This window comes from Aedes albopictus, chromosome 1 (genome assembly GCF_035046485.1).
Source record: "Aedes albopictus strain Foshan chromosome 1, AalbF5, whole genome shotgun sequence".
Taxonomy (NCBI): domain Eukaryota; kingdom Metazoa; phylum Arthropoda; class Insecta; order Diptera; family Culicidae; genus Aedes; species Aedes albopictus.
Genome location: NC_085136.1, coordinates 304401206 through 304427235, shown reverse-complemented (window position 1 = coordinate 304427235; position 26030 = coordinate 304401206). Strand labels below are relative to the sequence as shown.

Sequence of the window (26030 nt, the reverse complement as noted above, 5' to 3'; positions counted from 1 at the left end):
CCGGAACCGATTTCGAGTGTCTTGTCGGAGTTTCTGAATTGTAAAGATGAAGAGTTAGCAAGAAAATAGTCTCAGATAATATTTTGGACAATTAAGGACTGTTCCAGAACCGATTCCGAAATTTGTCACCGATAATTGTCAATAAATCCACATAATAAACAATAAATCAAAACCTATGCATGAGGTACATCAAAGTATTTTTGATAACCTAATGACGGTTAGTACGAAAATGGTTTCATACCATTTTCAGGACAACCGATAGTGTCCTGGAACCGGTTCTGGGTGTCCCATCGGAAGTGGTCAAATGTAAAAGTGAAACAAACCCACCTATACGGCACATAAAAAGGCGGCTGTTTTTCGATTACCTAATGAACGGTTAGCAAGAAAATAGTCCCAGACCACATTTCAGACTACCGATAGTGTTTCTGTACCGGTTCCGGGTGTCCCGCCAGATGTAGCCAAACCCATGCATACGCCACATCACATTGCGGCTTTTTTTTTAAATAATCTGATGAACAGTTAGCAAGAGAACTTTCTCAAACCACGTTGGAGCTTTCCGGTAGTGCTCCGTAACCGGTTCAGTGTGTCTCGCCAGATTTGGTCTTAAATGTGTTCGAAACCCGTGCATGTGACACAGCAAGCCCATAGTATTATCAGAACTCAAGTTCAGGACAAGTTAGACTGAACGACCTTCGTTATTCTAGAGACCTCTAGACTGAGAAACAGAGCTTGTTTTATGTTTTGTGTCGTATGTTGTTCATTCAGGGTATTCTATTTTACTTTCGATGTGAAACCGCCAGAGGAATCGTTTAATCTACCATGCGAAGTGCGGACACGGTAGTAAGTCACAACACCTGGATAGGTACCAGAGGTAGAGAACAAAAAAAGGACACTGTCATAGCATGTACACAGTACGGCATGCTGCTTTTACTCATTTCCCCTTTCATGTATACTTAAAATCGGATTTCACTACCTGCGGTACCTGCCGTATCGAAATTTCACTGCGCGCAGTGTCTGCTCATTGGGCGTCTTTCTTATCTGCCCATCAATGTATGAATTGTACCATGCTGAGTAGATTCAGGTACGCAGTAAGTCAAATTGTGCTTGGAAATACCATATATACACACACATGTTGCCATTTAGTTATTGCAATCTGCTTTCCTCCTTTCTCTTATGTACCTTATGACTTGGCAACTTAACTGTAAGGACATTTGGAATAGAGCAAACATTTGTACTCTTGAACTCAACAGAGGCGATTTGTGGCACAAGTAATATGCCTAGGTAGAGGAAACTAAGGTGCATTCAGTAAAAAAGGAATAACCAAAGGGTAACGCGATGAGCAACGAAGTTTTCCCCATCCAAGACCTTCCGGAAGAAGTGTTGGAGCACATATTCTCATTTCTTCCGTTGTCGAATCGAAAGTCGGCTTCGCTCGTTTGTGCAAAGTGGGAAAGGTTGGCGTTTTATCGTCGATTTTTGCGCAAAGTGGTTCTCCGAATCCAATTAGAGTTTACATGCCAAGTTCAAGTTCAATTCCTGCGCAGGAGTAAACGCCGTTACAGAAATGTGCTCGTTTTCTTGCATACGCATGGTTGCAGCGAATTTTGTTTCCAAAATATATTGGCGATTTTGGAACTGTTCGGCGCAGATGTGGAGAGTCTCCAGTGTATGGGACATTTGAATACAAATCAGCTGTGCATGGTACTGAGCCTTTTGCCGAAGCTGCAGCATTTGATAGTTAGATTGAACTTCGATGACGAGTATGTTTATCCGGGCTTTGAAATACCTCCGTTGAAGCCGCTGGAAGAATTCGCATTGCAAATCGAAAATCTAGATGTTTCTCATGTGAATCAGCTCGACATCATATTATCAGAACCAGCGGAAGGAAGGAACTTCCTGCCTGTTTTGCGACGACTGGCTCCACAGCTTAAGAACCTGTACTTTTATTCAACGGACTACTTCATTCCTTTGGAACAGATTCAGTTTCCAGAGGCCGAAGTGCTGAACATTGGCGGAAACCTGTGCGATACGGATAACGATTGGGTTCTACGAACATTTTTCGCTGGATTTAAGCTGCTGAAGGAAGTCAGACTCGATTTCATCATCAAGGAGATAGTGCTGGATGTGATAGTTGAGGCATGCCCAGCAATCGAATTGCTCAAATTCAAGAGTCCCCGCTTCAATGTGATCCCATTTCGTTCGTTGGGGCGCCTAAAGTACTTGAGGGTAAGTTAAAGTTAAAGTTTAATCTGTGTTACTAACTAATTACTAACTTTTTCAGACGTTAGGCCTCGGAGAAGTCAATGATGTTCCAGATATCAGCTTGAAATGCAGCCCAATGGTGAGCGTGAAAAGTCTTAGCCTGGTAATTTCCAATTGTGAAGAGAGTTCGATTGAACGACTACGACATCTGTTACCGAACGTAATCGACATGAGTGTTACACTGAAAGGCGATTACACCATCGATAGGGGACTTAGACACATCTGCCAAAACTTCCGAGGACTTCAACGTCTAAAAGTTTCCGACAAATCCACTAGGTTTCTAAAGCCTTGCATCAGCCTTCTTGAGTTGGAGCATCTAGATCGACTAGAAGAACTCATTTTGAAGAATATTCGTACCCGGATAGTTAATATGCCACCAAACCCACATCTTAAGCGATTTGTGTTGAAATCTCTATGCTGGTTGTTCGACAGGGATATGCTAGAGTTGGCAAGGCAGTTTCCAAACCTGCGATGCTTTGAACATGGACGGAACGTACAATTGTCATCTCAGGCGATTGATGTTCTTAAATCACAACTGGTGAACTGTGCGGTTCACTGTATACCGTACGCCATGAATAGTGTTTCAAAAAATTATCGCGATTTATTCAAAATCCTGCGTCAGATTGCACAAAACTAGTGTTTAAATCATAAATAGGAACTGAAAGCTGGTCTTATGAATAAATCCTATAATACCATACTTTCTTATTGTCAAATTCATTTTACATCACATTTATCACAGCATCCCGCAGAGATTTCTCCAGAAACTCCCTCGGGGGTTCCTCCGGGAACTCCCTCCGGGGTTCCTCCGGGAACTCCCTCCGGGGTTCCTCCGGAAACTCCCTCCGGGGTTCCTCCGGGAACTCCCTCCGGGGTTCCTCCGGGAACTCCCTCCGGGGTTCCTCCGGGAACTCCCTCCGGGGTTCCTCCGGGAACTCCCTCCGGGGTTCCTCCGGGAACTCCCTCCGGGGTTCCTCCGGGAACTCCCTCCGGGGTTCCTCCGGGAACTCCCTCCGGGGTTCCTCCGGGAACTCCCTCCGGGGTTCCTCCGGGAACTCCCTCCGGGGTTCCTCCGGGAACTCCCTCCGGGGTTCCTCCGGGAACTCCCTCCGGGGTTCCTCCGGGAACTCCCTCCGGGGTTCCTCCGGGAACTCCCTCCGGGGTTCCTCCGGGAACTCCCTCCGGGGTTCCTCCGGGAACTCCCTCCGGGGTTCCTCCGGGAACTCCCTCCGGGGTTCCTCCGGGAACTCCCTCCGGGGTTCCTCCGGGAACTCCCTCCGGGGTTCCTCCGGGAACTCCCTCCGGGGTTCCTCCGGGAACTCCCTCCGGGGTTCCTCCGGGAACTCCCTCCGGGGTTCCTCCGGGAACTCCCTCCGGGGTTCCTCCGGGAACTCCCTCCGGGGTTCCTCCGGGAACTCCCTCCGGGGTTCCTCCGGGAACTCCCTCCGGGGTTCCTCCGGGAACTCCCTCCGGGGTTCCTCCGGGAACTCCCTCCGGGGTTCCTCCGGGAACTCCCTCCGGGGTTCCTCCGGGAACTCCCTCCGGGGTTCCTCCGGGAACTCCCTCCGGGGTTCCTCCGGGAACTCCCTCCGGGGTTCCTCCGGGAACTCCCTCCGGGGTTCCTCCGGGAACTCCCTCCGGGGTTCCTCCGGGAACTCCCTCCGGGGTTCCTCCGGGAACTCCCTCCGGGGTTCCTCCGGGAACTCCCTCCGGGGTTCCTCCGGGAACTCCCTCCGGGGTTCCTCCGGGAACTCCCTCCGGGGTTCCTCCGGGAACTCCCTCCGGGGTTCCTCCGGGAACTCCCTCCGGGGTTCCTCCGGGAACTCCCTCCGGGGTTCCTCCGGGAACTCCCTCCGGGGTTCCTCCGGGAACTCCCTCGGGAATTCCTCCGGGAACTCCCGCAGGGATTCCCATTCCTGCGATACTTTGAGCATGGGCGGAACGTATAACTGTCATCTCAGGGGATTGATGTTCTTAAATCACAACTGGTGAACTGTGCGGTACACTGTATACCGTACGCCATAAAAGTTCCAGGAAAATCATGAACGAAATCTTAGGGAAATCTTTAAGGGATTCATGAGCATAGCATGAGCATGAGCATAGATGACCGCACAATTCGTAGTTGCTACTCCGTGATTGACCAGAGCAATCGAAATTGCACAGGGAACCAATGAATAGGGCTTGGGACTAGCTTACTATTCTCAATGTACACAGTTCGAGAGCTCTCAACTTTAATAGAGTCAATAACGGCGCCGGCCACGTCCTTACGGTCATCGAGGATGGGAGGGAATGTTAGTAAGACAAACGTTGTTATAAAGACCGCGAATCGCTGCATCTCCACGTTTGTCTCAGGAAGGATTTTTTTTTTAGTAGGGTAAGGTACATTGTCAGTCCGGGAGTCACCTATGGTTGGTGATATGATTTGACAATGGATCAATATACACAAACCGCCGTTAACAACCGACCACTTTTCGACGCAGAAACTAGTCAAAAAGAAAATGCTATCGCGCGTCTCCATTCCACTAGGGAGCAGAAACCTTTAGTCTATTCCACACAGAAATACACTGGACGCGACTCACTTGTCGGCGCCCGGATTTTTTTTCTCGACCGGCGAGCATGAAATGCTGATTTGGAGCATGACATTCAAAGATGGTGCTGATGTCAGTATGATGCATTAGAGTTGACATGGTACATGGAATGTTATTTTGATGTACGACTTTATATAGTAATAATGGTGCAATAGATGCCTAGATGATATAGTGAACGCCACGATTACGCTTGGAAAGCTTTAGAAGTGCATGAAATTTAACCAAGATTGGTGCAAGATTTCACATTAGACATATAAATGATTCAAAGATGGTGCGTGAGATGGTGCATAGATTATTCTGTGAACATCATGGTGGTGTATGGAATGCAAAAAAGCTGCATGATGTCACTATGGTGCATTAGTATTACCATGGTTCTGTTATACTCAACATGTTCAATTTTAAGGTGCACTTGCAATTCGTACAATGGTGCAGGAAACTCAATGTGGCACAGAAACCAACATGGCCCATGTACATGGAATGCTATTTTGTATGCGAAATGCCAAAATGGTGCATCAAATTCAAATGTAAACCACATCGTAATGGTACATAAGATGCCTAGATGATATAGTGAATGCCAAAATGGTGCATGGAAAGCTTTGAATAAGGCGCATGACGCTAAATTATCAACATGTTGCATGATTAGGTGCACGAAATGCAAAAATGGTGCAAAGAATACAAAATAAAAGTATTTTATGTGATGCTCGCAATGGTGCATCAGACGCCTAGATGATATAATAAATGAAATGGTACTTGAAAAGCTTTGATGATACATGAACTATAATGATGGTACATATCAGTATGATGCATTAGATTCCTAGTTGATTAAAAGACTGTATAAGATCAGCATAATGCGTGGATAACCAGATGATTCTGTGAACGCTTTGAAGAAGGTGCATGATGTTAGTGTGCTGTATTAGTTGTCACCGTTAATCAGCGTAACTCGACTTTTTTTTATGGCTAAGGGTAGTTTTGGAATACGAAATACCAAAATGGTGCACTGCCGCCACTCGCATAACAGTCTCATGTTTGCTGGGTTTCCTATTCATATGGGACTGTTATGCGAGTGGGGGCAGTGCATGTTATGCAAATTTGGTGCTTACATCGCTAATTAGTTAAGAGATGGTGTGTGAGATCAGCATGGATGCCTAGATGATTCAGAGAACATCATGGTTGTGCATGGAATACAAAGAAATTATATGTGTCATTGGTGCATTAGTTGCCTCTATGATTCAGTGATTCTCTACCTACATTGCGTAGTTAGACCAATTTGCAAGAATTGCAAAAATGGTGCATATAATTCAATGTGGTGCAGAAGTCAACATGGATCAGGTACATGGAAAACAATGTGGTGTACGATATGGCAAAAAGGAGCTTATGAAATTCAAATGTGAATTAAATGCTTGGATGACGCGTGAGATGGTGTTTAGATGTTTCTGTGAACATCATGGTGGTGCATGGAATGCAAATGAGCTGCACCTGTATGGTTAGGGTGGGGCTAATTTCAAAAAATCTCTTCGATATATGATTTCTCAAGTGGAAAGTGATCTACTAGCCGAAATAAGTCAGCTGTACAAAAATGAGCGATTTCGGTTAATATTAAGGGGTGGTGCAAAGGGTTCAAGTGAAATTTTTGCTAGAACAAACTTTCAAAAATCATTTCAAATTTTATTTTCAAACTTATTTTTTCTAGACTAAATCGATGATTCTAGAACCCAATTGGGCCAAATTTGTGCTCAAAATTGCGATATCTCCACTGGTTTCCGAGATATTTGAGAAAAATGTCATATTTTGGTACCAAACCCAAAAAAATACTGAAAAACGAAATTTTTTTTTCAAATATCTCAGAAACCAGTAGAGATATCGCAATTTTGAGCACAAATTTGGCTCAATTGGGTTCTAGAATCACCGATTTAGTCTAGAAAAAATAAGTTTGAAAATTAAATTTGAAATGATTTTTGAAAGTTTGTTCTAGCAAAAATTTCACTTGAACCCTTCGCGCCACCCCTAAATATCAACCGAAATCGCTAATTTTTGTACAGCTGACTTATTTCGACTAGTAGATCATGTTCCACTTGGGAAATCATATATCGGAGAGATTTTTTTGAAATTAGCCCCACCCTACTGTATGGTGCATTAGTATTACCATGATTCTCTTATATTCAACATATTCCATATGTAGGAGCACGGATTTCAAAAATGGTGCAGGAAACTCAATGTGGCACAGAAATCGACATGGCCAAAATGGTGCATGTTATGCAAATATGGTGCTGACATCACTAATTAGGGGCTGTCCATAAACCACGTGGTCATTAGGGGGGGGGGGGGGGGGTTCGGCCAATGACCATTTTGTATGGACAAATAAAAATTTTTGTATGGACTAATGACCACGCAGGGGGGGGGGGGGTTGAAAAGTCCCAAAAAAATGACCACGTGGTTTATGGACAGCCCCTTAGTTAAAAGATGGTGCGTGAGATCAGCCTAGATGATTCTGAGAACATCATGGTTGTGCAATGAGATACTAAGAAATTGTATGTGTCAGTGGTGCATTAGTTGTCACCATGATTCAGTGATCCTCAACATTGCGTGATTGCAAAATGGTGCATAGAATTTACTGCGGTACGGAAGCCAGGATGGATCAGGCACATGAAATACAATTTGGTGTACGATATGCCAAAATGAATCCTGTAAAATTCAAATGTGAATTAAATGCTTAGATGACATATGAGATGCTCAGATGGCGCATGGAATGTATTTTTTTATAAAAGGGGGGGCAAGTGCCCCACCCCTTGCCACCCCTTGTGCACGCTAGTGGAGCACAGTGTGAACGTAGCATCAAGCTGTCAAATAATCTCTTACAATAACGGAGATTCTCGGTCACCAACTCCCATGCCGAGCGTTTTCTACCCAGCAGATGCAGGTAAGCAGGAGGTAAAATAATAGTTCTCGCTGCTTTGGAAACTACATACATTGTACACTTGTACAGGTATCGTCAGTTAGTTATTGCAAACTACTTACCGCCGTATTATTATTGTGCGTTGAATGAAAGACACAATTATGGCGACTATTTTCCAAGGCCTTAGGTGATGGTCGACATTCAATACCACGTGCAGTCGCAGCAGTGCGGCCGAACGTCGTGCTCAGTTTGCTGCTGCGGGTTCGACATCAACGAAGATGCTACGTCCGAAGGAGACAGCGCGTAAAAGTTAATTGTGTTAGTTTTCAGTTGTAAAAGTACTATTCTTACAATAATGTAGTTTGGCTCCGTTAAGTGCTAGGCACGCATGAGCCTGTCAAATAAATGGGTTGAAAAAAAAAACCCGCTGTGGTAAAGAGCTGTAGGCTCTCTTTCGCTTTATGCGTTATTACAGTGCCCTTTTCAGGGTGCCGATTGAACCCATTGTGGTCAGGCTTGACAGAAACTCCCTCGCGAGAAAATGAGTAAGCGGTTTCGGCGATTTTCTGAGGAGTGAAAATAAAACTCAGAAATCACAACGCAAATCCTCAACAGCAGCGAGCGCGAGCTTGCCGCGCAGCGAGGAGTTCGTCCAACACTCATAATTGCTTGTTGTGTGTCTCACGTCCACTCACACTCAAAAAGCTCTCACGAGTTCCACTCCCATACAAAGAAAGACTCTCGAGGCGAAAATCGCATTCAAAAACCCGAAATAATCATCGGCTCTTTTTTCGTTCCCCTCTTCCTCGCTCAGTTTTTATTGCCTCTCTGTTTGGGGTTCGTTCGCTCCCTCGCGACGAGGCAAAAGCAAAACACCGCTCTAGAGCATGTTGCAAAACTCTTTTGATTTCGAGGAGGATTATCAAGCCTGATTGTGGTACGCTTATTCGTTAGTACCCTTTTCAAGGTTTTTTTTTCCTATTTTTCTACCTGTCCTTATCCCCATCCTTATCCTTATTTCCTTCCTTTCCCTCAGGTAGATGATGAAATAGGCTATTATCATAGATAGAATACCTATTATTAGGGCGATGTCACAAATGTCCTAAATGGAGGATAACGTGCCTCTGGAGCCGGCCTTCTGATACCTGATACCTGTGAGTGTGTAATAGAGTGAGTTTGTGAGTGAGTGAGTAAGTGAGGCATAGAAAGAGATAATGAGGTATGTAGTGAGTTGCATTGCTTGTCACACTTTCACGTACACCCCCTCTCCCGCTTGTGGTGACGAACCTAAGTAAATGAGCACGTAAGCGTATGATTGAGATAGCTAGTAGGTTAGTGTGTTAGTGAATCAGTGAGATAGTTACCCTGTTGGTGAGTGAAAGTCTAAGTAAATGAGTGGATAAGTGAGTGATGTAGTGAGTAAACTATTAATCCCTGATCGTGCATTGGGTTTTGACCCCCTAAACTTGCACTACGTCAGCGGGGTGTGCGTCAGTTAAGGCTCAAGCATTCGTCATCATTTTTCGGAAATAGAAAAGCAGTTTTTTCGCTGTAAAGCAAAACAATGGTCACGAAAATGTATTCACTGTATTCTGTTTCTCATGTGGAATACAGTGAATCTATTTTCGATCCAAAAATGTTTGATTTGAACGAAAAAACTGCTTTCAAATATTTGATGATGACGATGATTTCAATGACGAATGGTTCAACGTTAATGGACGAAGAAGTTTAATAAGTTGGTGGGTTCGTGAGTGTCTTAGTTGGTGAATCCTGGAGCGAGTAAGCCAGTAAGTGAGTGATGATGCAGTGAGTTAGCAAATAAGTGGTGTAAAGGTTTTGTTGGGACGAGAATAAGGGGCGCTACCCTACTCGCAGCAGCAGCAGTAAAAAAGTATCTCATTTGCCCAGAGAATAATGCAACCGCCGATTGCAGCATCCCAAATCTCTGTCTCTCTCCTCCATTTGATTTGCATAGAGAATTTTCTAGGCCTTCAGCCTTTTGTTTTGCCGAATTATATAAACCCCCCATATGAATAGTCAAATAGTAGTACGAATTGAATTGTTAAAGTAACACGCGTCTTTCAATTCTATCCCGGTTCCCCCAAGTTCGCCGGTAGTTTGTCCGCTTTGTGAACCCGTTTCCGCGCGCTTTTTCGGACCCTCACGCTTACATATGGTCCTTCGAGCCGGATCGTGAATATTTCGCCGCGAACCGCGTTTTCTGTGACCGCTAGTGCCCGTAATTTGGCCCTGTCGCCGTCATACCGGCCCCGAGTGCTTCTGCCATTTGGCATCTCAGTGGTGCAGAACAAGTGAGGTGTAAAACGATCAGTGACTGTGAACAATAAGTGCGCGAAATCCACCAAGATGGATAGACTCGTCCGCGAACGGAAATCGCTTGAACCGCGACTAAAACGTATTTCGGATACAGTGGAGAAAATCAGGCCAGAAGCGGCCGAAGAAGTCGATGTTCAAACCGAGCTAGACGCTCTTAGTGAGGTGTGGGCGGCCTTTTTGTGCCGTGCATAAGAAGATTCTCGATATTAGTGAAGAAGAAGAAGACTATAATGATGCAGTGCACCGTTAAGGAAAATTTGAAGCATGCTACATTTCGCTGAAAACCCGTTTATTGAAACTGCTAAAGGTAGTGAAGGATCGCGATAGTGCTGCTTCTCAACAAGTTCCGCAGAGTGACGTCATCAGACAGCTTGCGGATCAGCAGGCCGAGTTTCTTCGGATAATGTCTTCCAACATGGCCGCCGGCTCCAGCTCTTCTGCCGTCGTACACAGCAACGCCGCCTCATCCCCTCTCTCGGATCTAAAGTTGCCTCGGATGAATATGCCCGTTTTCAGCGGAAATTATCTGGAATGGCAATCGTTCTACGACCTGTTCGACAGCTTGGTGCATCAAAACCCAACGCTGAAGGACAGCCAGAAGCTGTACTTCCTCAAAACCAACCTTGCTGGTGAGGCGGCGTCCTTGATTTCTCACCTCAAGATCGAGGATGCCAACTACCAACCGGCACTGACGAAGCTGAAATCCAGGTACGATAAGCCACGTGAGATCGCTAATCAGCATATCAAGCGGTTTCTAGCGCAGCCAACGCTGACATCCCCCTCTTCTCACGGCTTGCGATCGATCCACGACGTGTCGGACGAGGTTATTCGTGCACTCCATGCCATGAATAGGGAAGACCGTGACACGTGGCTCCTGTTCATCTTGAGCGAAAAGGTGGATCCAGATACGAAGCAATTGTGGTGTCAAAAGATGGCGGAAATGGATGAAGCAAACATCGATCTTCAGTGCTTCCTCAAGTTCGTCGAGTCTCGCAGTTTTGCTCTGCAATCTGCTCAACCAGTTCGCCCGAAATCCAGCGTGCCCTTCAAGCCACCTTCAAGGGTTCCACCTCAGTCCCGAGGTGCTACCGCATTCGTCGCCACGAACCCTCCGTTTTGCAACGTCTGCAACAAACCAAACCACCATCTCTACCAATGTGGTAAGTTCATTCACATGAACCACGACGACCGACTCGCTCACGTCAATAGGATGAAGCTGTGCAACAATTGCCTGAAAGTACATCCCGGTGAGAGCTGCAAATCAGGTGCCTGCAGGATATGCAACTTACCTCACCACACCTTATTGCACCCACCGTCGTCATCAGCAAGCCCACAACCAGCAGCATCATCGTCCGTCATGGCCCCTGCAAATTCAGGATCATCAGCACAGTCCTTGATTTCGGCCCTCGACTCACCATCCTGCCTCGATGCGTCTAGCGTCCTACTCGCTACCGTTGCCATCAATGTTCTGGACAGCCAGAGACGGCCACACGCCTGTCGTGCAGTTTTGGATTGCGCGTCCCAAGTCAGCTTTATCAGCGATGATTTCAGCAAGCGGCTCGGCCTCAAAACAGTAGCCGCCAACATGGACCTCGAAGGCATCTCTTCCACACCAGCGCACGCTGACAAGTGTGCCGAAATCATCATCTCCTCTCGCTGCACGGATTATCGAACCTCCGTATCGTGTATGGTTTTGCCGAAAATCACCAAAATGCTTCCTTGCAAGCCAGCGAACATCGACGGTTGGCCCATTCCAGGAGCAATACATTTGGCAGATCCTCTGTTCCATCGCCCGGGTAAGGTAGAAGTTTTACTGGGAATGGAATTATTCTTTCAGCTGCTCGAGCCCGGCAAAATCGCCCTCAGCATCGACGACAGCCTACCCACACTTCAAAACACCAAACTCGGCTGGGTAGTCGCTGGTCGGTACCACGAATCGAACACTTCGATTGGATCTCACGTTTCAACCTGCCTGTTGACTTCCACCGATGACGATCTCTCGCAGCAGGTACGCAAATTTTGGGAGCTAGAAGAATACGCTACAGCATCCAACCATCTCACCGAAGAAGAACAGCGATGCGAGCAGCACTTCGCCGAGCACACCGTTCGTGATGAGTCAGGGAAGTTCATCGTTCGTCTCCCATTTCGTCTCGACCCTAATCAGCTTGGTGAGTCTAGGCCCATGGCGGAGAAACGTTTGCTCCACATAGAGAGAAAGCTCGACCGTAACCCAAAGCTCAAAAGTGAGTATCATGAGTTCATCCGTGAGTACATCGATCTCGGTCACATGTCACTCGTTGAAGATGCCTCTCCGTCAAGCAAGTCTGTATATCTTCCACACCACTGTGTGGTAAAATCATCGAGTTCGACTACCAAATGCCGAGTCGTTTTCGATGCGTCGGCAAAGACTACCAGTGGGTGCTCTCTGAATGATGTACTCATGTGTGGCCCCGTTGTACAAGACTCGTTGATTAATATTTTGATCCGATTTCGCCTCCCGCCTATCGTGCTGGTTGGTGATGCAAAACAAATGTATCGCATGGTGTGGGTAAACGAGCTTGATCGTGACTTCCTCAAAATTCTGTGGAGGTGGGACAAGGACGAAAAAATAAAGGAGTATCGTCTGAATACCGTCACCTTTGGGACTAAAAGCGCATCCTATTTGGCCACGAAATGCGTTCAAGAGCTCCTAGGATCATACCGGCAACAATATCCGGCAGCAGTTGAGAAGGCGGAAAAGGGGATCTACGTTGATGATGTACTCACCGGAGCATCGTCTGAAGAAGAAGCAAGGCTACTACGAGAACAACTCACCGAAATGTTTGAGTCCGGCGGATTCCATCTCCGGAAATGGGCCTCGAACAGTGCTGCAGTATTAGAAGGAGTTCCTGATGCAGATTTGGAGGTGAAGATCCCGATCGAAGAGAACGGAAGCTGTACTATCAAGGCCCTCGGAATGCAATGGCAGCCGTGCAGTGACGAGCTCCATTTCTCCTACCAACCTACCGAGATCCTTCAGCCCACAAAACGCAACATCCTATCGCAAATCGCCAGCCTATTCGACCCGCTCGGCCTTCTTGCACCGATCATCGTGAAGGCAAAGCTGGTGATGCAGCGTATGTGGGAGCTGAAGGTGGCCTGGGATGCAACTCCCCCCGGTGAGTTAACAAACGATTGGTTAGTATTGGTGCAAAAGTTCTCGCTTCTCAACTCGTTTCAGATTCCCCGCCATGTGATCGACATGCGCAGCTGGACACGTCTCTACCTGCACGGCTACTGCGACGCATCCGATGTGGCCATGGGCGCTTGCATCTATATTCGGGCTGTTGACAACGATGGAAATTCTTCCTCGCATCTTCTCTGTGCCAAATCGAAGCTGGCACCCATCGGCAACGGCAGAACCACCACACCCCGGCTTGAGTTGTGTGCAGCAGTTATTCTCGCGCGATTGATCTCCAACGTGAGAGCTGCTCTGTCGGCAACGGACTTCTACGAGGTGCGAGCGTTCTCCGATTCCAAAGTCGTCCTGGCATGGCTGGCCGGCGGGGCTGCAAGGTGGAAGACATTTGTGGCGAACCGTGTTGCAGAGATTTCCACCCATCTACCCTCCATCAACTGGAGTCATGTAGGCACTCTCCACAATCCGGCAGATATGATCTCTCGAGGTGCCTTTCCCGAACAGCTTCATCAAAACACTCTCTGGTGGCATGGGCCAACCTGGGATCCATCGGAGACCGACAACGAATCAGCCCCGAACGGCAATCTCGACGATATCGAGCAACGGCAGCTAGACAGAGAGCAGCGAACCGCAGCTGTAGTATGCTTCACGGTCTACGAAAATCGTTTTTTGGATGATATGATGGCTCGGTACTACCCGAATCTACAGCTCCTTCTCCGTATCACCGCTCGCATTCTTCGTTTCGGACACCCGGAGTTCCGATGCTCTCCACGACTCTCTCCAGCTGAGATAAACTTTGCTTTGGGGAAGTACCTGCAACACACACAACAACAGCATTTCCCCAGCGAGCTCAGCCGACTACAAAGAGGTCTCACCGTCGAACGAAGCAGCCCTTTACATCAACTCAATCCATTTCTGGATGAAAACGGTGTCGTTAGGGTGGGCGGAAGGCTGCAGCAATCGGACTTGAGCTACGACAACAAACATCCGATCTTGCTGCCCTGTCACTCAATATTGACCTCGCTTATTCTTCTGCACGATCATCAAGAGCATCTCCACTGTGGCCCTCAGTCCTTCTTAGCCGCCACTCGAACTCGGTACTGGATACTACGCGGCAGCAGCGCCGCTCGAAAGGTTTGTCGCGATTGTGTAAAGTGCAACCGAGCCAAAGCACCAAGAATTACGCAGCAAATGGGACAGTTACCGGCGGACCGTTTGAAGCCTCTCCCACCGTTCACCATCACGGGCGTTGATTACGCCGGCCCTGTGAGCATCGTCGGACGAAGAACTCGTGGGGCTGTACCATCGAAAGGTTACGTTGCACTGTTTGTTTGCTTCGGAACGCGGGCGGTGCATCTGGAGGCAGTTTCCGACCTGAGTGCATCGGCTTTCCTCGCTGCCTTCACCCGGTTCACCAGTCGATACGGAGTCCCCAGCAAGATGTACTCCGACAACGCCACGAATCTCCGATCAGCGGCCAGAACCCTTTGTGAACTCTACCAACAGATCGATGCGACCGAACACAGCGACGAGGTCAACGACTTTCTCACCGACAGACGTGTGGAATGGCTGTTCATACCCGCGCGATCTCCTCACCACGGTGGATTGTGGGAGGCTGGAATCAAGGTGGCGAAAGGGTTCCTCAGCAAAATCGGAGGTAACTATAACTACACCTTTGAGGAATTAAGCACTCTCCTCGCTCAGGTAGCTGCGTGTATGAATTTGCGTCCGATTTCTTCAATTTCGGATGACCCCGCGGATCCTCAACCACTCACGCCCGCGCACTTCCTGATCGGGCGTCCTCTCGATGCCCTACCGGAGGTTAATCATCTCGAGCAACAAATAAGTTCGTTGTCAAGGTGGAACTACGTTCAGCGAGTCGCCCAGGATTTTCGCGCTCGGTGGCAGTCCGAGTACGTACTTGCACTCCAACGGCTAGTGAAGTGGCAGGCCTCATCCCCCAACGTTTCGGTAGGCGATTTCGTTCTACTGGTCGACGACAACGAGAAGCCACAACAGTGGCCCCTGGGACGTATTCAGGAGCTTTTCCCTGGGACCGACGGACGTGTCCGAGTAGTGTCGGTCAAGACAGCCAAGGGTGTTTTTCGCCGGGACGTCAGAAAGCTGCGCCGGTGCCCACTCGACAGTGATGAATTCGTTCCAGGAAGACATGGAGTGGAAATTCCTACTCGTAATTTGGTGGGCGGATTATGTTGGGACGAGAATAAGGGGCGCTACCCTACTCGCAGCAGCAGCAGTAAAAAAGTATCTCATTTGCCCAGAGAATAATGCAACCGCTGATTGCAGCATCCCAAATCTCTGTCTCTCTCCTCCATTTGATTTGCATAGAGAATTTTCTAGGCCTTCAGCCTTTTGTTTTGCCGAATTATATAAACCCCCCATATGAATAGTCAAATAGTAGTACGAATTGAATTGTTAAAGTAACACGCGTCTTTCAATTCTATCCCGGTTCCCCCAAGTTCGCCGGTAGTTTGTCCGCTTTGTGAACCCGTTTCCGCGCGCTTTTTCGGACCCTCACGCTTACAGGTTTAAAAGAGTGAAAAGGTGTATAAACTGATAAGTGAGTTAATTCATAAGTGAGTGGGCAAGTGAGCGAATGAGCAAGTACGTAAGTGGGCTAGTGAGTTTGTGAGGTAGTGAGTGAGTGAGCGTGTTAATGAGTGGATCTTTGAGTACAAAAATGAGTTATTTAGTAAGTTTTTAAGTTAGTAAGTGATGTAGTGAGTCATATGGTGAGTTAGTCAAGAAGTGAATGAGCGAGTGAATTGGTGAGTGCGGGATGGGTAAGCGAGTGAGTTATCAATTTGGTGAGTAAATAAACCGAAACGAATAAAATATAAGAAACTCGACTTCTGTCACAATGCACTGAGGGCCAGGATAGCAATCTAGTGGGACAAAAGTAACAAAAGTACACCTTGTCCTTTTTTACGTCCATGCTTGGCTGAGCAACAAAAAATTCTACCGCTAAGACAATGAGCAAACTCAACAGTTTTATATTTTTTAAAACACTTCGTGATTAGGAGAAGTGTACAAAAATATAAAAATGTGTATTTTGATCATTATTTTGTCGGTAGAATTTTTTTTCGCTAAGCCAATAGTGGACGTAAATCAAGGTTTAGGTGTACTCCGAAAAGAAACATTTTCGGCACATGGTGTCTTCGACAAAGTTTTTTTTGTAATAATTAGGAGCATTAATTGTGAAGTAATTGTGAAGAAAAGTAGTTCACGGTGTGTCTAAAACCTTTATTAACAAAATAAAATACCCATCTAAGCAGTACCCACCATTCAAAAGATATAGTATCCAGGTATCATCTCTGAAATTTTGGAAATGTTTCATCGAGGGAATTGATAGTTTGAGTGGTTTGAAATTTTAGGGCCATGTTCAATCAAATTCTCTTTGAACTATTATAGACTGTTTCAGAAATTATAAATACACTATGTTTATTTAATAAATTTAACCGTTTTGATGATTCCTACCATCTTTCTTCAGAATACAGCATATTGTGCTCCACATTTTTGAATTTTCTTTCAATTGTCATGATATTTTAAAGAACAGTCGAGTTATCGAACAATCAACTTCATTCTCCAAATTTGAATTTGCACAAAGGTGTTTTTTAATGATTTCAATATTATTTATCACTAAATGCCAAAAATTATCTAATTTTTATCATATTCGCCTTCTTAACAAGAAATGCCTTCATCAAAATCTGTGAAAAATCGATAAAGGCATTTCCACCTTTTTTTTCTGACATCAAGTTTCTTATTTTTTTGCAGTTTTCTACGGAACATAAGAATTACCACATACTTTCTTTGCTATTCTGAACACATTTCATTTAAATAAATTTATTTTTTCAGCGCATTCGATCCTTTAGATGGCAAAGCTTGTCTTACCATACAAACGATGCAGTAAGCAGTAATCAATACATTCGTTTGTTTAACGTTTGTCGCTGCCTGTGTTGTTGAGAAATATGAAACAAAAATGTTTGCATTGCGAAGGCCCGTATTAAAGGTACTTGATCAAATATTCTAGTTAAAATTACTTCAACCAATCGAGAAATATCTTTTCCTATCGACACAGTAACTTTCATTGTATTTGGAAAATGAATATTTTATTTATGAGATTTTTTTCTTTTCTACTATGCTATATTTTTTATCCACTTTGTGCAACTTCAAATTTTAATCATCTAGTCTTCAGAGCCCTATTTTCTAACTTTTACAAGAAACATCAACAAAGTTTGTATTATTTGCTTCGTTAGAATGTTGGCTATAAGAGCTTGAAGAAACTTTTTTGGATATTGTGCTCGAATTGAAATGATAGTCAATCATTAGTGTATTTATAATTTCTGAAACGGTCTATAATATTCAACCGTCATTGTCTCACGATCGTGGCCATCAACCTGTCCCTCAAAAATTTGGATTTCAACGTTCGAAACGTTTGGTATTCGAGTATTCTTACTGAAAAATTATTTCTGAAAAAAAAACATGGGGAAGACATTGTACGTCCAAGACATCGAAATCCTATTTCATCTAACTATTGAATGCTGTGATTGACTACAATATCGGTCATTTGAGCTGATTTTGGTTGTTTGTAGGAAATGATAACCGTTTATTTGCCAGAAATACTGTAAAAACCTATGGATTTTGATTATAAATTCAATTCACGATAACTTTTGATTTCGTAGATAAATTGTTCTCAAATTTAAGTAAGAATACTCGAATACCATACGTTTCGAATGTTGAATTCCAAATTTATGAGGGACAGGTTAATAGCCACGATCGTGATACAACCACGATTGCATTTTGATAGTTCAAAGAGAATTTCTTTGAAAATCGCCCTAAAATTTCAAATCGCTCAAACTATCAATTCCCTCGATGAAACATTTCCAAAATTTCAGAGATGATACCTGGATACTATATCTTTCGAATGGTGTGTTTCGCTTAGATGGGTATTTTATTTTGTTAATAACGGTTTTAGACACACCGTGAGTTCGTAACTAATCCGCATAGATGGCGCCACCAGCTAACTTTTTAGTTTTACGTCCTAGAGACTTCACGTTAAATCAGTTTTAGAGCTTATTTTGGTGTTTTTACGAGAAATGAAAGAAAAAAATAAGAAATGAAGACAAAATTTAAAAATTGAGAAAATGGTGTAATTTTCAGATCATATATGTCACAAAACGCAAAAAATCGCAACCCGATTTTTTTTTGCAAATACACATCAATACTAGGCAAACATACCTACTGTCGAAAATTTGGAGAGGCACCACCTTTACTAATGCTATTACGAAAGACCAAATATTTCAAAAAAAAAACACCAAAATATACCTCTTGATGTGTATTTGCTAAAAATTATAGGTTACGATTTTTGCGATTTGTGAGACATTATGATCTGAAAATTCAAATAACGATTGAAATGAATTTCAGTCAATGAGGGTTCAATGGGAAAAGCTGTTGTTTACGATTCCAATTAGATTCCAGTAAGATTTTCTTATCGAATGTCGTACGCTGTTGAAAGCAAAAAAGCTTCACTCATTAGTGTCATTCGTATGTCGATCCTGCCGGCATGCACAGGCTAATGCCGTATCGAATGATGACGGTGACGGTGCGTAAACTTTGCAGTCTTCCGTGGGGTGATAAACAAATTATGTCACGCAAAAATCGATGTATCAAACAGAAAACCAAATCGACCACGTTCTAATCGACGGTAAAATCTTCTCGGATATAACCAATGTCCGCACATACCGCAGTACGAATATAGATTCAGATCACTACCTGGTTACTGTACGCATGTGCACAAAACTTTCGATAGTTATTACAGCACGTGGAAGTCGAACATCGCGACTCAACGTTGAGTATGTACAGTGTCATGAAGCATATTATGGTACGGCACAGCCCTAAATTATTGCTCTTTTTTACTGAAAATATGACTTCACTTGCTCTCGGTACCTGCTGTGCTGAAATTGTTACCAACATATTGAGACATTCACTGAAACGTATACACCGCATCAAATGCCTACTTCATCATTATAAACGCCGCAATGATGTTGCCAGCAATCTACCCGTCACACTGGCAAACATTTACGAAAAAACTGCATGAATTGGTAACACTTCTCAGGTAACACTGGTTTTACGAAGAATATTCGAAACAAATCGACACAGATTTTTCATAAGGGCCTAACTGACATTGTCGATATCTCTTCACCGATCCTCTCTTTGTGTTATTAAATAACGTGTATTGAGTTTTCCAAAGATTTTTTGGTTGAAATACGAAGCAGACGACTGCATCTTGCTATAGAAACAAGAAGAATAATGATTTTGTTTGTTTTGATCAAGTTATTAGCGAAAGAGAGAGTCGATGAAGAGAAATACAGCAAGCAATAGCTAGATTTCGGTCGTGTGCAATTTCGGTTACGGTTATAAAGTTGTATATTTCTGCGAATATATCGTTGTGAATTCTAAAAAACGTCTCATATCGCCCTGTAAGGTTGCCTAAGTTATACGCTCGTGAAGACAAATTGATTCGTGCGCGGATTAACAGTGAAATACGTTATTTCAATTTCGTAGAACTACATCGAGCTATCACAAAACTCACTATAGGCGGTGAAAGCGATCTAAACCGCTTTATTTTGCGCCTGTTTGGCGTGGGTTCTCACTGGAACTGAAGAAATGTGATACAAACACTATTTACATATCGCTTCATCTGTGGCTCGCTGCTGGTGTCTGGTGTGACTGCTGCTGTTGTGCTTGTTGCTGCTGTGGTGGTGTATTTTCTCTCTCATCTCATCCCTCTTATCTTCAACTACCTGGTGATCATTTGTTTATTGCTATGATGAAGAAGCGCAACGATCGCAGCAAAACGAAGCGACAGCTCAGTGATTCTCCGAATGGAGTAAGTGCAACGGCTTCAACAGCTAAACAACACTTTGGTGAACCTGAGTTACATATGGATGAGGAAAACGACTCATCCGATGTGGAAGATGAGATGTCTATGAAGGATCTCTACATGCTCATCAAGCGAGAAATAGCGAAGGCTAATGATGACACGAAAGCTCATTTGAATGGAATGGCAAGTGAAATAAATAAATCTGTTTCGCAGCTAAAAGCAGATGTGGAATCCATCAAATTATCCCAGGAATTTCTCTCTGGGGAATTTGATCACCTCAAAGCTGAAATCACCAAAAGTAAATCCAACTTAACATCTCCCTCTAAGAACATCACTAGCATAAACGGTATGTGTACGGCCAATGAAAAACATATTCAGGACTTTACTATTACTTTAGAGCTTTTAGTAGAACTTGTTACTTCAGACTCTAGTTTAATTTAAAAACACCTCACTAATACTTTACTTTTGCAAAAGAAAATAAAAAATGAATAACTCTTTTAAAGAAAAACTAGAAAGGACGAGCAAATTCCTTTTAATTCTACTACTGTGCTTATCTTCGGACAGATAGGCCTATTTCGTCTGTGACTTACAGACTTCTTCAGGAGCTGAACTACGAGGTCAACAGTCTTCGTCAAATTACCATGGAAGGGCATTTGCTGATATGCAACGTCATCAGGACTACGGATGAAAAGCTTGAGGATGTTTTCCGCAACATCCTGGCTCAGCTGAACGTGGAATGTCGGCCGGAAGACGTACAACGAATGGCAAGATTATCATCATCTAACAGAGGAGGGTTGCAACCCATTCTGGTCCGTTTCTCCAACAATTGCATCAAGGAGCGAATAATGAAGGCCGCCCGCGATAATCCCATCACTTGTGAGTCAATTGGTCTAGGGGTCAAGCAGCGAATCTATTTCAATCACCGCTTAACAAATGCGAATCGTTTCTTGTTTAACGAAGCTCGAAAATTGAAACGAACCAAAAATTTCAAATTTGTTTGGTACTCCAACGGAGATATTTTTCTCCGCAAAGATGAGACCACTAGAGCAATTCGTGTGTCTGATGCTAGTGTTTTATCGTCAATAGAATAATTTTCTTTTTCTCTTCTGAGTATGTCAACTGTCAATAACAATTATTATAATAGTCATGGATTGTGAAATAGAGCTTATTAACGAATTGAATATTGATTTTTCCCTTGAAGAGATAGAGCTTTATAATGATAATCTTAACGTTTTATATTTAAATACTAGAAGCTGCCGAAATAAAGAAGAACAACTATGCTTGCTTATCAATGAGTTTCGTAGTATTATTCATGTTGTTGTTTTCGCTGAAACGTGGTTGCATAAGAATGAAATTTTCAACCTCAGGGGATACGATGCGTACCACAGCTGCAGAGACGGGAGAGGGGGTGGTGTATCTATTTTTGTCCTTTCAACCTTAAGAAGCCAATTATTGTTGGAAATAAGTGAAAATGATAGCAACTTTTTGATTATTGAATTGATTGATTCAAGAATAAAAATCATGGGCGTTTATAATCCTGGTAGGTTAGTTCCTTTGTTTCTAGACCAACTTGAACAAATTATGCATAAATTAAAAAGAATGGTTATTTGTGGTGATTTTAATATAAACTTGTTGGATGCTACAAATGAATTTGTTTATCAATATAAACATAAAATTCAATCTCTTGGATACATTATTCTGAACAAAATAGACTCCCGCTATGCAACGCGTATTTCAAATACTATTTGTACAGTCATTGATCATTTTATTACAGATATATTTGATTGCAAAATGCATTTACACATTAGAGATACTGAACGATGCATATCGGACCACAAGACTCTTGTATTATCAATTAAGACATCAAAACTAATGAAGGATGAGTTTGTGCAAAAGAAAACATATATTAACTATGATAATATTCTCAGATCAGTATCACAAACAACTTTCCATTCTAGCACACATTTTAGTGATATTTCTGAAAAACTGAATGCAATTATAAATGAAAACAAAACAGAAATATTATTTAGAAAAAAGTCCATGAGAATTAGGAAGCCATACATAAACAATGAGTTATTAGTTGAAATTAGACAAAAAAATGAAGTTTATAAACAATACAAAAATGCTACAACAGATCGTCTAAAAAATGAGTTTTACCAAGTGTATGTAAGAATGCGTAATGCATTAAAAAAACAAGATCAAATACTCTAAGGAGCAACATTATGGGCGCAAATTGTGCCAAAATGCAAAGGAATACAGAAAAACTTGGAGTATACTGAGGGAAATAATTTTCCAGAGAAGTTGTTCAAAATCAAATACAGAAGTGCTGTCACTCAAGGAGAACAATGAAATTATTCCAACCGATGCTTTGATAGCTAATTGTTTCAATGAATACTTTGTTAATATTGGATTATTGGTTCAAAACAACAGTATACTCCAAAGAATAAGTTCAGCGAATAGCAATTTTATAGTATTTATGAGTCCACAACCAGATGTTTTGTTCTCTTTCTCTGTGGTTAATGATGAAAAAGTTACTACTGTGTTAAAATCATTAAATGCTAGTGCTGCTGTCGGATTGGATAAAACTTCTACGAGGTTTCTTCAAAAATGTTCTTCTTTCATAACTCCTAAACTGACACAGGCAGTCAACAATATGATTCAGTCCTCACACTTTGAAGATTGTTTGAAAATTGCAAAAATAGTTCCACTCTATAAATCTGGTGATAAGTTTACTAAAACTAACTATCGACCTGTTTCAATTTTGCCAGCCCTCTCTAAAATTCCAGAGTACATTAAAAATGAACAAATCAAATGCTATTTATTACAAAATAATCTTTTGAATAAAAATCAGTTCGGTTTCCTACCCAAAAAAAGCACCGAATCGGCTTCCTTAGAACTATTGAATTTTATTGTAAAAGGTTTAGATGAAGGAGAGTATGTTGGATGCATATTTATAGACTTATGACGAATTTCGCCCCAAATCGTATTCGGAGTTGGCAGCACCCTCTCAGATTACAATGAAACTTTCTGGGTATGTACACCAAGACTAGATAAGCCACTTTGCATACTTAGTTTCTTCAAAATTTATCTGGACTGACTTTTGAAAAGGGATAAACTTTTTTTATGGATTTTTTAAAAATGTTTTTAATCAAAAAATGACTACTCCTACAAAAAAGTGTTGTATGGGTGATTATCACAAAATAAGTCAAATTTTAAGAAAAAAATACTGAAAAAAATCCAAAATGAGCCCTACACTGAAAAAAATCATTTCTAAAATTTCAAAGTGGATTTTAAAAAAAACGCCATTTTTTATTTTGATGAAATTTTGTCTCAAGACAGGTAATTATGTTCCCTACCAACCATCCATACATCACAAGATGGGCACTTTTAAGGAAAAAAAGTTTTTCTAACAAAATCTTTTTCTTGTTCGAATGATTTTTTTTTTTCAGTGTATTTTGTTATCTATATATATAAAAATGAATTTCTGTCTGTCTGTCTGTCTGTCTGTCTGTCTGTCTGTCTGTCTGTCTGTCTGTCTGTCTGTCTGTCTGTCTGACCGCTATGGGTTCGAAAACTACTGGACCGATCGGTGTGAAATTTTGTACGTGGCTACTGTCGGGGCCGGGGAAGGTTCTTAGTTTGGTGTGAGACCTCTCCGGCCTCTGGAACGGGAGGTTCCCATACAGGTGACCTGGCGGGGGACGTCCCTATAGAGATGCATGTCAAAAAACACAGTAGGCAGGCAGTACGACGTTTGCCGGGACAGCTAGTCAACAATAAAACCAGTGAAGGCCATAACAATCCAAGAATCCAATGAAACTCAATTTTCTAGGAGATTTTGTGTTATTTATTCAATCATTTGGAAGGGTTTTCCTATACATAAAAAACTTCAAAATATTACAAATGTATTTTCTTAGGAAATGTAATGTTTGATCGCAATATGTATTGAAGTGCACTTTTAAATATACAATTATTTATAATTATGAATTTTTCAAATATATATATATATGTGTCTTAGGGCCAATTTCAAACATGTTCTTTTCTATTTTTTTCCGATCATACTAAATATTTTTGGTTCATCTTCTGAATTAGAATACCTGTTTGCCTTTACTTTGTCGCCAGGAATAGGCAAAAAACTATGGAATTTCTGAGTGCCTGGTATTGTTTTGGCGTTATTATATATTTCTTCGAGATCTTCTGACATTTTAATGTACTGTTCAGTGGATACGTAACAGAAATTTAATTTAGTTATATTTTTATCTGTCTGTACAACTGCCCAGTTATATAACTCTCGTGGAGTTGTTATGGTATTTCCATAATCTTGAGCAAGACTTGCTCTCTTTGCCATTCGCTTGAGAGTGCCACCAATAGCATCACATGGACCTTTACCGTGGGACGTTGTAAAAAATGCCATTCTGCTCTTAATGCATGCTTTGACTGGAATCTACATAGACTAGCAAAGTTCTTCTTATTTTTGTATTGTAATGCTGCCCCATCAGACATAAAATAAATTTTAGAAAAGTTCGTTAATTGTTTCATAAAATCTATCATTTTTGAGATGAACAACTGGACCGCAACTGTATCGTGAGCCATTACTTCCGATATGATAATGAAGCTAACATTTACAAGTTTATTATCTTTCATGTAGTAAATTTCAAATGGGTGTATTGTTGCTTGCGAGTTGTTCCAATGATATCCTTGAGCAGCGTTTTGAATTATGAATGAATAGTTTTCAGAGAAATCACAAATCGCAAGAATTTCATCATCCTTTAATGTATCTTTTTTATTTCTGAGAAATGATGATTGTTGTTTATGAATAAAGTTGTGTGTTATAAGTTTGTCAATTTTATCAACAAGATACGGAACAAATTCATCAACAGGTTTAATAATCGTTTCTAAATTACAGCGATCAGTATTCAACCACTGCTGAAATATAATCTCTTCTTTGTCATTTGATTCTAATATCAATGTAAGTTCCTCTTCAATGTGTTCATTACAAGCACACTTTTCACAAGCACGGAAAAAGCAATTATCTGTTCTGGTGGAAATATCGCAAAGCATTTTTTGTATTATTTCATCTTGTGACACAATTCTTATACTGTTGAACATTAAATTTACATTTTCATGAATAGTACATATGCATACATTATGTATACCAGTAGAATCAAGTAAAATACAATGCTTTGGTCGCAACTGTGTAAATACTGTGAAACCAATATTCACAGTTTTGTACATATCTACAAAAATCATATAAGCCTCTTTGAGCGACATCATCAAAAGTCGTTTTTGAACTTGTTGTTTTTTTTCCATTTCGAACCTCAGAAACAAAATCATTTGTTCCTGGCATTGGCCTGCTGATATCATTATCATCAAAAAATTCTCTTACTATTTGTTTTGTATCGTCATCAATACCATGCCCCCTTCTTTTTCCGGTGGTACAAAGAATACCCTGTTCATAAACAAGATCCTTCACCTGCCTCGCCATATACATTGGTGCGTTAAACTCTCTTGTGATTTTATTTACCGACCAAGACTTAGGAAGTACAGATAGTATTTTTTTAATCTGTTCGCTTCTGTCAGTTGTAGGGTGATTGAACTTATCCTTTAACTGCATAATTATCTCGTCATACGCCTCCACTTTGCCAACATCCGTTGAATCTATTCCGAAGATATTTTTTCGAACTGCTTTCGTAATCTGCAATGATTTGTTTATGCGATATTCCTTACTTCTCATGATTCTAGATGAGATTGGCGATAAACTCAATGTTTCAGCAATGGTATTAAACTTCTCAATATTATGGGGACCCTGTAGTTGATCTGTTGACGGAATTGACTCCAATGATGGAATAGATGGTACCATATCTGTAAGAT

The 26030-nt window shown here is 42.4% G+C and overlaps 2 protein-coding genes across 2 annotated transcripts; both read left to right on the top strand.

Annotated features, from left to right (window-relative positions):
* The first annotated feature begins 896 nt into the window (after positions 1-896).
* LOC134287637 (uncharacterized) lies at positions 897-2989 on the top strand. The gene is made up of 2 exons (XM_062849958.1): positions 897-2226; positions 2282-2989. Exons 1-2 carry the CDS (start codon positions 1336-1338, stop codon positions 2897-2899), a joined length of 1509 nt encoding a protein of 502 aa, XP_062705942.1. The 5' UTR covers positions 897-1335; the 3' UTR covers positions 2900-2989.
* A 7491-nt stretch (positions 2990-10480) lies between these two features.
* On the top strand, positions 10481-15544 carry LOC115260563 (uncharacterized). The gene has a single exon (XM_062860652.1). The coding sequence runs from the start codon at positions 10481-10483 to the stop codon at positions 15542-15544; it is 5064 nt and encodes a 1687-aa protein (XP_062716636.1).
* The last annotated feature ends 10486 nt before the right edge of the window (positions 15545-26030 follow it).